Source organism: Lepisma saccharinum, chromosome 18 (genome assembly GCF_977018435.1).
Source record: "Lepisma saccharinum chromosome 18, izLepSacc3.1, whole genome shotgun sequence".
NCBI classification, from domain to species: domain Eukaryota; kingdom Metazoa; phylum Arthropoda; class Insecta; order Zygentoma; family Lepismatidae; genus Lepisma; species Lepisma saccharinum.
The window spans coordinates 15820899-15833993 of NC_139246.1; the positions used below are offsets into that span (position 1 = coordinate 15820899).

The following is a 13095-nucleotide window of genomic DNA, read 5'->3' on the forward strand; positions in this document are numbered from 1 at the left end:
GTACCTACGTGAAAACAAACTCATGTCGAGACGTGTGTAGGTAATTTGTACAGAAATTCCCATGCGTTTCAACTCCACACAGAGATACGGTTAGACATCTTGTCCTTAAATTACGAGAAACTGTATCGTTAAATTTTAAAACACCTAAGCAAAAACGACGGATTCTAACCGAAGCAAAACTCGATGATATTGGTGCAGCGTTAGAACGTTCTCCAAACAAACCTCTACGCCGTGTTTCACAAGAGGTGGGCGTGTCAAAATCATCGGCACATACAGTCACTAAGCTACTAAAATTAAAACCATACTCTTATAACACAGGTTAGTGCTCATTTTGCAATATTTATATAAATGTCTGCATATGTCCATAAAAATAAGGGGGCATTTCAGGCCGCAAATGTCGGCATCTCCGTCAGCGCCGCCCGCCACGCTTCTCCCGATCTCTCGGCTGCAGATCGAAATGAACGCACAGTATATTCGCATCTCTTGAGAATATATATGTATATACATATGATATGCAATACAAGTGTACATAGCAAATTTATTTTTGTCATGCTGATAATAACATCCCATTTCTGTTTAATAACCTTATGTATCGGAATTGGTTAAATATCGGCATCGGTATCAGTTTCAAAAATTATCGGTGAGTACATCGGCATCGGTAAATTTTTAGCTTCGTCACATCCCTAAACTGCATTGAAATATTGTTCATTCAGATAAATAACTTTGCTATGTAGTAGACTGTAGAATTTATAATTGGGACAAATTAATTGAGACATTATAGATAAGCATATCAGTAGAAATCTTCAATATTTAAAAAAAAAGGTAAAGGTAAAGTGTTCCCCTGTGCTTAGCACCACGCCATGAAGGCTTATATTTAATATTCAATATTTAACAATCTTCAATAAGCATATCAGTGTAGTGCATTTTCATTGAAATTGTTAATAACTTTAGTGCTCTGATATTTCTATAAATAATTTATAAGCTATTGTAAAATTCTGGCATTTAGATATATGAGCATAAATGTATATTTTGTGTAACTACGGTTTTTCTAATGAATGTCGTGTCAGACCTCATGAAGCAGTAGACTTCTTCGTTTTGTCACTGAATTCCCAGGTTTGAGTTACAATCAGGGAATGGTTTATAATTGTCCCTTTATCAATTTAAGTTAATCATCATTCATCCTGATCATCATGATTAGCTAAAAGGGGTAGAAAAGTGATGCCAAATAGCAGAAATACAAATAAATACTTAATACAGAGATTATTCATGGAACATTTACAATGCATATTGTATCATTAGAATATTGGTTGTCAATATCTGCAGACTTTGTAACAGTTTAATTTATGTTGGCAAAAATTACCTATCAGTCCATCCCTAATTTGTGGTAAAATTTCACAGAGATGGGTGGGAAAATGTATATACACCCGCCGCAAAATGACTTCGAACCTCATGTGAAATCTTCCGTAGTAAGCGGTTTATAACTTTGTAACCTTGTATCTAGTGTTGTTTTGTTTCAAACACAGAATTGTTTCTGCATGAACGTATCTGCCAACAGTGTTTTACTGCTGATAAGCGAGTTCATTTCATTTTGTATTGTTAGTTGATACATGAAGGGTGACTTTCTGCTGTAGTGTGTGTGATAAATTGCTGTATTTTAGTTGTGGTGCACTTTGTGTTGGATATTTTCCTACTGTATTTGTGTTGGATATTTGACTTGTGTACAGGTGTATTTGTGATATGCTGGGAAAGTACTGTAGTAGTGATGAAAAAGCCAGCATTATTACATGGCAAAGTGAAAACGCCCTGATAATAATGATATGTAAACGTGATGATATGTAAACAAACAGGTCGTGCAAATAAACCATAATGAAGGTACTGGCTGCCGCCAGATAACTGCCTCCAACTGTCATTCCAAAGCACAAATTCGGTAGTGGGAGACAAAGAAAAACAACCAAATCTACAGATGCTCTCCTAATGAGAGAAATAAAGAAAAACCCTCAACTGGCAGCGTCAGAACTTAATCAAATGCACCAGAGTCTGCTGGAAAACGTTAGTGTTTGCACGATCCAGCACCGTTTACAGAAAGAGTTGGATTTGCTGTGTCGTACTGCTGCTAAGAAGCCACTACTCACCGGCCACATGAAGAAAGACAGTCTTGCTTTTGCAAAGAAATATCCACACCAGCACAGTGGATGAAAGTCATGTTTTCCGATGAAAGCTCATTCCAACTGTTCCGAATGGGAGCTGTTAAGGTTCGACGTCCATCATCTTCAGATCGATACGACCCAAAGTATATGGTTCCGACCGTTAGGCACCCCCGGTCTGTAATGTTGTGGGGGTGTTTTTCAGGTGAAAAGGGTACGGCAGGTTTATATTTCTTACCGGTCCCGGGTTCAATTCCCAGTTTAGGCACATAGTGGTTCAGATCCCACTTTAAACTGTAGATCCAGTCCTGATTAGCCTTACTTTGCATAAAGTGGACTTAAAACACCAAATCGATCAATTATATTTCTTACCGCAAAACATGACGATAAACACAGATCGATATATCAACATTCTTAAGGACCATTTAGTGGATATGCATCAAATCCACGAGTGCCATCTTTTCATGCATGATAACGCTCCTTGTCACATGGCTAAGAAGGTAAGGAAATGGCTTGAGGAACAACAGATAAAGATGTTAGAGTGGCCTGGAAATAGCTCCGATCTCAACGCAATTGAAAATTGTTGGCATCGTATGAAGCAATTCCTGGGAAAGAAGAAGATTCAGGACCTACAGACCCTCCAAACAGAACTGAAGAAAACATGGACTTAAATTACTTCTGAAGTATTAGTGATTCCATGCCCAAGCGCATCCAGATGATTCTCAAAAGTAAAGGGAACATGACTCCGTACTAATGTATGCATTTTTTTGCTGTATCTAATAGCTTAATAGCCGCACCGCGTGGCCGAGTGGTTAGCACATCGCGCTGCGACACTAGGGGTCCCGGGTTCGAATCCCGCTCGGGCATGGTTGTTTGTAAATGTCCATTCATCAATTTCATCATTTCATCCCTCATCCCTATCTTCGCAAATTAGCCAAGAGGCACAAAACTCGAAGTAAAATAAAACAAATCAATCAATCAATCAATCAATAATAGCTTAATAATAGCTTTTCACATGAATTTTCTGTATTTTTGTGCTTTCGTTATGAGGTCCGAAGTAATCTTGCGGCGGGTGTAAATCTATAGAGATGTACAGTAGTCCTCAAACCAATCTCTGTGGCAAATTGGTTAGCACAGTGTGCTACTATCCTAGGTATCCTTGGTTCAATTACCATCCTGGGCATGGGTGTTATTTTTCAGTGTCCCTTTGTCAGTTTCATCATTCTTATTGTCATTCTCATTGTCATAATTGCCGCCCGCCCATGCTTGAGGGGTTAGCACATTGTGCTATGATGCTAGGGGACCCAGGTTCGAATCCTAGCCTGGGCATGGATGTTTGTGAGTGTCCGTTCATCACTTTCATCATGTCACTAGGGATGTGAAGTTTTCAGTTTAACGATAACACCGAAAAGTTTAGGGGAAAAAAATGTTTAGAATGTATTTGGTAGGTAGAGGCGGCAAGTTTTCGGTGTTTCGGAATCGCAAAGTAACATGAATTATGACATTTTTCAGAATAACACTGATTTTTGCACTTTGTGCGAAAAATGCCATGAAATAAGCAATATAAACTGGGGATAACACTCTTCCATTCAAAAAGAACTACCTGAACCGCTATTAGATCTGTCATTTCCAGTCTAGCTGGTGACAGTTAATTTCAAAAGAAATTATCATGCTTCATTTATTTCTGTTTGGCACAAACATGAATGACAGTGTTTAAACCTCGTCCTGAAATAGAATTCACTGGGGGGTATCTGCCCAGAAGAAAAGTTTCGTAGGAACGGGAAAATTCTCAGGGAAAAGCACAAAACTATATTTTGATGTTACAGAGGGATTTATTCGCATTGTTAGGGAAATATGATGTGTCTGATTGTCTTCAAAGATTTGGGTGTTATCATTCAATAAACATTTCATATTTAGCGGCTTTTCCAAATGGAAGAAATTTGGTCATTTCTCACAAAGGTAAACCATATTTTTTTTTTTTTTGCATTAAAACTAAAATTTGTCTCAATTTTCCAGAACTAAAACAATGTGATGCAATGTAATTTTGCCACAAACTGCGAAAAATAACACCAAATTGCAGTAAAAAATAACATCGAAATTTATGGAAAAATAAAATGAAAACTTCATGTCCCTATTCATCACACATCCATATCTTTGCAAATTAGCCAAAAGTGACACAAAAAGCGAAGTAAAATAAAGCAAAAATCAATCAATCAATCATTGTCATAATGAGGTAAAAGTGGCAGAAAAGTAACACTAAAAAAATCAAATCAAAAGTAGTCCCCATATCTGTGGGTGATATATTCCAAGACTTGACATGATTATATAAATACAGTAAGAGGTTTTTCACATATGAATACTAAAGTTTAATTGATAAATTACACACAGTGAGCCTTTCTTTTTACCAACATTTCTTAAACATTTAACTGCTAACATCACTACTTTTGCCCTTTGGCACTGTTATTCAGCACAATTAAAGATTGTTTTCTCAACAACAATGCGAAAACATGGCAACATTGACAATTTGGAAACAGAATCCATGGATATGGAGGTTGACTGCCTTAACTGAAATTCATGATGTAGTGTGGAAAACGTGCTAAGAACACATGTTGGAAAGAAATATTTCCTTTCCCATTTTACTATCTTCCTAAAAATTTATTCCTTTTAGAGTCCTTGTGCAGGGTGATTGCTGATAAATTATATATTATATTAGTAGAGTTTGGAATACCTAAGAAGCTTGTTAGTATGATAAAAATATGCACCAGTGAAACAGAAAAAAAATTTGTGTGGGTATTAATATGTCTGACAAATTTACAATTCATGATGGGTTAAAACAAGGAGATGCATTATCTCCATTGCTCTTTAATTTTGCCTTAGAATATGCTGTTAGGAAGGTAAAAGAAACTAAAGAAGGACTAAAATTAAATGGTGTGACTCAGTTGTTAGCATATGCAGATGATGTAGACTTACTGGGGGATGATGTGAATACAATTAAGAATAATGCTAAAATATTTTTCAAAACTGCTAAAGAGATAGGTTTGGAAGTTAACAAAGAGAAAACTAAATATATGCTTACAGGCCGAAACCAAGTGTTAGGTAATAATCAAAATCTAATTATTGATAACAACTCGTTTGAACCAGTTTCCAAATTCAAATACTTAGGAGTAATATTAACAAATGAAAATTATATTAAAGAGGAAATAAAAAGTAGGCTTAATTCAGGAAATGCATGTTACTTCTCTCTTCATAAACTTTTGTCTTCTCGTTTAATATCTAAGAAACTAAAAGTTAAAATATACAAAACAGTAATTTTGCCTGTAGTATTATATGGGTGTGAAACTTGGTCCCTTAGATTGAAAGAGGAACATAAATTGAGGGTATTTGAAAATAGGATCCTTAGGAAAATCTTTGGACCTAAAAGGGATGAGGAGACAGGTGAGTGGAGAAGATTACATAATTTAGAACTACATAATTTGTATTCATGTCCAGATATTATTAGAATAATTAAATCAAGAAGACTTAGGTGAGCAGGCCATGTGGCACGAATGGGAGAGGAAAGAGGAGTTTACAGGATTCTTGTTGGGAAACCAGATGGTAAGAGACCTGTAGGAAGGCCAAGACGAAGATGGAGGGACAACATTGAGATGGACCTAAGGGAAATCGGTAGGGATGGAAAAGAGTATATAGATCTTGCTCAAGATAGGGACAGATGGAAGGCCTGTGTTGCTGCAACCATGAACCTTCGGGTTTAAGAAGTCTAGAGAGTTAGTTAGTTAGTCCTTGTGTTTCCATTGTGCACCTTTGACTATTGGAAGCAACAGATATTTGAAGTTAAGAGAATTTAAAGAAGAAATCAACATGTGAAAAGAAACTCTCTTCAGTCTGGTATAATTAACATTATTAACTGATGATTATCCTAAGATTCTATTTTAGTTATAGAAGTAATATTTTACTGTAAATACTTACATATTCATGCATTATTTTATGTGCTTCTTTCAAATTTATAGTGACTAAAGAAGAGACAGTTGAAATTTTGGATATTGTCGAAGATGTACAACAGTATATTGTTACACAACAAATTATTCAAATCATGAATATAACAAAACATGAACAAAGTAAGTTTTACTGATTTTTATGAACTTTTACTGTACAGCATGTTCGGCTTATATGTATAATAAAAGAAAAGTTTATAACGTTAAAGTATTAGTGCTAATGAGAAACAGTTGGTACCATTCAATAGAGCAATGTTGGAAATTTTAAATCCACTCATGCTCATGTGCAACATGGAGATATGTCGCGCGCCAATGTGCATGCGCAGAAAAGTCACGCCACGTTGTGAAGAGTTAGTTACAATGTGGACGGCTCAGCAAAAGGCTTTCGGTGTGTTGTCGCTTGTGAAATGTAAATCTGTGTTGCGTGTGCAGCGCCTTTTTCGTCATGAGTACAACCTTCCACCGAGGACAGCTGCTCCAAGTTACCTGTCAATTATGAAATGGGACAAACAACTTAAATAGACTGGAAGTCTGCTGTCAAAAGCAGATAAGCATGTGAAGCAAAAAGTGTCAGAGGAGAACGTTGAACGCATTTGAGAGGTGTTCCAAAGAAGTTCGCACAAATCAATCAGACAAGTTAGTGTACAATTAAACATCCCACCAACAACTGTGCATATCATGCTTCAAAAAAGATTGCACCTAAGGGCATACAAGATGCAACTCCATCAGAAGATTTTGCCGAATGACAGAAGAGTGCGACAAAAGTTTGCTATTGACATGTTAGAAAAGATTGACACTGACAATGCATTTCTCGAATCTGTTTGTTTTCCGATGAGGCAACATTCCACATATCTGGTAAGGTAAATAGGCACAACTGCCACATCTGGGAGTGAGCAAATCCTCGGGTCGTCATTGAGTACAAGAGGGATTCGCGTAAATGGAATGTTTGGTGTGGGGTTCTTCATAACAAAATCATTGGTCCTTTCTTTTTCTCTGAGCCCATGATCAATGGTAACACTTACCTTGATATGTTACAATTGTATGCTGTGCCTCAACTCCCTCACAGAACAATTTTACAGCAAGATGGTGCTCCCCCCACTATGCCAGAAAAGTTCGCAATTTTTTGAATGAGCAATTTCGTGATGAATGAATCGGAAGAGGATCAACTTTTCTTCCGTGGCCTCCCAGATCCCCAGACCTCACTCCACTTGACTTTTTTCTGTGGGGATTTGTTAAGGACCAAGTGTACTGTACACAGGTGCGTGATCTTGCAGAATTACGTAACAGAATTTGTACTGCAGTGAACAAGTAACACCTACAATGCTTCAATACACATGGAGGGAGGTGGAATACCGACTGGATATTTGTCCTGCCACCAATGGAAGCCATGTTGAGGTTTATGGGACATAACTTTAAAATAAAAAAAAAATCCTACTTTCTTCCATCTGGATAATGAGTTTCATAAATAAATATCTATAAATAAAGAATTTATGGCCAAATTTTAATACATATAAGCCAAACACCCTGTATATACCCCATTATATTATATGTAGTATGAACGTGTCTATGAAGAAATCTGATATAGTTTGTGCTGTGAATTCAAATTATAGTGTATTCACATGTCTTACATATTTTACAGGACATGTGCACCCTTGCAATTTTTATTGAAAACAATTATTTTTTTTAGAATACATATAGAGAAACACAAATTAACTAATACTTATATATTGATAGAGCCAACCTCCATGACATAGTGGCTATCGCAGCATGGTACGATGACAGGTGTCCTGGGTTTGAATCTCAGCCTGGGCATATGTCTCTTCATCATATTTTCACACATCCTCACATTTGTGATTAGCCAAAAGTGGCAGAAAAGTAACGTAAAATAAACCAAATCAATCAATCTATAGATAGAAACTTTTTACAGAACTAATTCCAAACTTAAAAAGAAAAGTCATGAAGTTGAAAATCATGAATATGTTCATATTTCAGTGAACAAGAGACACAGTAGTCAATTAAAACACTGGAATCTAGTGCTTTCATGAATATTTTGATTTATAAATAGTTAAGATCATGTACATAGATGATAGGATAATGATTGTTAATAGGAACAGATGATTTTTTTACTTGATCAATTAATTAATCTGTATTGATGCAAATAATTAGCCTTGTCCATGAGAGATTCCAGGTATTTGTTTGCCTCGTGAGAGATGTAAGAAAGAAATATTAATTTTGCATACTCTTTAATTTTGTTTAAATTCCTGTGTTTACCGAATTGTTTTCAACATATACATTATCTTGCAATTCATTTTCTTTAAGTATAATCTAACTGTAGCCTAATGAAATTTCAATTTTCTGGAACATATTTTTGACACTGATATGTTTGATTATCTAAAAGCAATTTGTTATCTCTTTGTGGACAAGTGCTTTTATGAAAATTGCAATTGTGTAATGTACTTACAATAGTATTTACATTTTGTTTATTACTCTTTAGATCCCGCGAGAGCACAACAGACACTAATAAATTATTTGATAGAACTGTGGAACCTTGCAGCAACACATCAAGGTAAGTCTGAAGAACTTTGTATGTAGGTGCTTAATTTTATTTATTTTGATGAGGTTACAGAATAACCTTGTACACAATTTGCATACAGTTGGTGAACATTGAAACTGAAAGACTGGTGATTATAGAACATGCCAGTGTAGGACATACCTGTGCCACCTGTTGGTCATGCACAGCGTAGTGGGCATTCGAGCATGCCAGTCACATTGGCACAGTAGTAGCTGGACTGGATGTCTGATATTCTGTTTTGTGCAGTAGAATGGAGACATATCAGAGTTTCAAAGAGGGCAGATTATTGGTGCTCGTCTCAGTGCATCTGTAATGGAGACTGCGAATATTTGTAGGGTATCAAGAGCCACAGTATCAAGGGATACCAGAATGAAGAATGAACCACATCCAGTAGGAGTAACTGTTGGGGGAAGTGGAAGCTGTCTGACAGGGATGTCAGGGTATTGACCCAAAAGTCACCACAGAATTGAATGCACACTTGACTGTACCTGTTTCTACCATCGAGGACTTCATAGGGCCAACATCCGTGGCAGGGTGATATACCAAAATCCTTGGTCACTGGCACCAATGCCGAAAAGAGGGTTGACTGGTGCCAGCAGCGCAGATCATGGATGTTAGACAACCTGAAACATGTCGTGTTCTCGGATGAGTCCACCTTCACTGTTTTATCGACATCTGGAAGAGTCGACATGTGGAGAAGTCCATCCAAAGCATACCAAAGCCCAGAGTTACACATGGGGGTTGATCCATGATGGTGTGAGGTGCAATATCATGGCAGTCTTTGGGACCACTGATCGTTCTAGAGCGTCATGTCACAGTCAAGGACTGAAGGGCCATTATGGAGGACCATCTGCACCCTATGGTGCAAATATTGTTCCTGGATGGTGATGCAGTGTTCCAGTTTAAACTGGATACACACTGCTAAACAGGTCACAAAGTGGTTTGATGAGCATGATCGTGAAGTTTAAATCTGCCATGGTCCACCCAGTGCCAGACCTGAACATTATTGAACCCTTATGAGGTCTTTTGGAGGATCGCATATGGCAACGTTTCCCTCCACCAACAACATCTGAACTCGCCGTGTGCTTCAGGAGGAATGGCTGCAAATCCCTCTCACCACTGTGCAGGACCTCTATCAGTCCTTCCTCAGACGTGTTGCTGCTGTACTAGCACCCTACCATACTAATAAAGATTAGTGTCTGTGTTCCAGGTTTTCAGTTTCAATGTCAACCACCTGTATATCATCACCTTAGGAAAACAATGCTTTCTGATGCCAGGGAAATGCTCTTTCTTTTAACGCCTGAACATCCACATTATTGACACATTTTACAAATCGTCAAACTTGAAGTAATTGCTATAAAATTTATCCACTGGAATTTATAACAAATACAATAATTTATTTCAATAATAATGTGTTTATAATAAAGTAATGTTTTTTATCTGTGTGATCATGTTAACATTTAAATGTAGACTATAGTATTGTTTTCTGCCAGCAGTCTCTTCATCTTATATAGAAGAATCTTATTTTGCCATGTTTTGTTTCAGGTGATGATCTGCTTAAACAGAATTACATTCAAGAAGTGATAAAGCTTTGGTCATCCAATGCATTCAACACAATGAGTAAGTAAATAAATTATTTAGAAAATAGAAAGGAAAACTGTGTGAAGGAAAATATTTTGACTTGGTAAATTCAAGGCAAGTCTTCAAATTTATATAACATTATTATTTTGTGATAATAAACATATTATATGTCATTCAATCATGTATTGATGTGTATATGTTGGTTTACCGGCATGTACACCATGAGGTCTGAAGCAAATGCAGTAGATTATACGAGGGATGTCCAAGCCGAATTTAGAAAAACACTCAAAATAGCATGTGGTCAAAAAGCACATCGTTTTCTTTTCAACGTAGTCCCTTCCTCTGTTAACACACATTTTCCGTTTGGATAGCAGGCTCATAATTCCAGTGTTGTAGAACGATTCATTCCGAGACTCAAAAAAGGATTTCGCAGCACACATAGTCTTCTTGTCATCACCATATCCCTTTAACTCAAACTTCAAATGTCAAAACAGATAACAATTACTGAGCACAAGATCTGGTCAAGAAGAGGGGTGGCTCATTATTCTGAACTTCTATCTGTCTGCAGCAGCAGGCAATGTGAGAAGTGTGTGGTGGAGCATTGCCGTGTAACACATTAAATAAAATAAAATATTTAATTTTACTTACGTTCAGTGAGTATATGTTGAGTAATTGACAATGTTTCAGGGACCACTGTCCTTTTCTTCAGGTCAGTTTATCGGCTTCATGGTTGCCCACAAAGCTTCATCAATAGCAATGGGAAGGATTAGGTTTACATGGATAGGATAAAATATTGGGATTCCATTACAACTGACTTGTTCTATTATTTAAAAAAAACACTATATAAAATTTCCCCCTATTAAAATCTATTAAAACCCCACTGTTACACTTATTAAAAGAGAATCCCTGTGGTTATTTGCCGCTCACATGTTAACAGTCAATGTCTTCCTATGTTAACATGTGAGCGGTAATAATAAGTTGCACGTAACTTGAAAAAATGAAACCGTGTGACACATTCACCTAGTACACTCACCTCACTTAGTACTATGGCGGTTTGTTTCTTTATACAGCATATTTACTAAAGATACAATTCAACCTACACGTGTATCAATATACACTGTAAAACACAACTTATTACTAACTTCATTAGTCCCTGTTTTCTGGTGAATGGTTTGACGAAGGTCAGTCAAACATTCTGCATATGGTGAACCATTAATCATGGTATTTTTGGGATGGAACTTGGACAGTCGACAACAGCTTCTGTGTTGTTTATTTAGCTTTGCCTTCTTGGGTGGAGGAGAGTCCTTATGCTTCCACTGCATGGAAACTAGCTTAATTTCAGGGTCATAACAATGTGCCCACATTTTGTCCCCTGATACTAGGTTAGACAGATTTTTTTCTGACTTTTCACCAATTCCAGATTTTCAATTGAAATGTTGACATGGTCTTGCTTTTGAAGTGCTGTGAGGAACTTTGGTACCCATTGTGCAGACACTTTTCTCATCATCAAGTCTTCAGTCAACATCAGATGAATTGTCGATTTCAAAAAGCCTATTGTGTCTGCTATTGCAGACAGTGGCATAGCGTTATAGTACACCCGTACGCCCGGCGTTCCCAGATTTAAAATTTCAAAAATGCGTAAATTCTGTAAATATAAAGTAAATCTTGACTAATTTCATATATGTCTGACCTTTATGGCATTATAATAGCTATTTCTCACGATCCGCTTTCAACGCTCCACTAACAACACTCGTTCTAGCATTTTTTTCAATGCCTTTCCTGGCCGGACGCCGAGCAGGTTCAGCGTACAGGACACCTATATTCCTTGCTGCCTTTCTGGAGGGAAAGCTTGGATCTCTAAAGCACGCGCCCAAATGCTCTCTCTTACGCCAGCGTATGGAGCAGAGGGCTACGCGATTGGTTTACGTGACGCTTCCTGCCTTCTGAAGCAGACAACAGCGGTAGAATTCCTACCCGGTTCTTCGCTCTTCGTGCTCATGCAACTCGTGCTATGTGTTGCTACAATACGCAATATTTGACTGACGTAACTTTACCAAACAGAAATATAGCACTTCTTAATGGCCACTGCATTGTATAATTTATCGCACGAACAGCGATGTGCATTAAAAACTAAAAGATCAACACAATTTTTGTCAAATAAGTTGCTGAAGTCCTCGTGGTAGAAGTTCAGCCTGTGGCTGCTCTACCACTTAACCTGCAAAACTATTTTTTTTTTTTATTATTATTTTTTCGTTATTATGTAACTGCTTAATATTGTACCAATGGAAATGTTTAGCATTCATTTGAAAACTCTTAACATCGAATGGTCTCTGGACAAAATTATTTTAAAATGTTTATCAACATTCTCAAGACGTAATAAACAGTGGTCTGAATTACTAATCGGCACTGTTACGTTAGTAGAGTGTACGATAGTTGGATCATCCGCCCACCTCCGTGTCAGTGTGTTTTGCACAGCGCGCCAAGATGACAGAGGCCCCTGATTCGAATCCCGGGGTGAGCACGGGTGTTCTTTGTGAGTGTCCCTTCATCAATATCATCATCACTCATATTCATATTCGTGATTAACCAAAAGTGGCAGAAAAGCGAAGTAAAATAAACCAAATCAATCATTAGTTGGATCATTCGCCCGACCCTGTGGCCGAGTGGTTAGCACATCGTGCTGCGACGCCAAGGGTCCCGGGTTCGAATCCCGGTCAGGCTTGGTTGTTTGTGAATGTCCATTCATCAATTTCATCATTTCATCACTCATCCCCATCTTCGCAAATTAGCCAAGAGGCACAAAACG

The 13095-nt window shown here is 37.4% G+C and overlaps 1 protein-coding gene across 30 annotated transcripts in view; it reads left to right on the forward strand.

Moving 5' to 3' along the window:
• The window catches only part of LOC146002413 (uncharacterized), a 562931-nt gene that overhangs the window by 105249 nt on the left and 444587 nt on the right, over positions 1 to 13095 (forward strand). For all 30 annotated transcript variants that reach the window (XM_083140199.1, XM_083140200.1, XM_083140202.1 and 27 more), the window contains 3 exons: positions 6152 to 6259; positions 8631 to 8702; positions 10254 to 10328. In XM_083140199.1, the coding sequence (XP_082996325.1) occupies positions 6152 to 6259; positions 8631 to 8702; positions 10254 to 10328 (255 nt within the window). The remainder of the gene's footprint in view (positions 1 to 6151; positions 6260 to 8630; positions 8703 to 10253; positions 10329 to 13095) is intronic.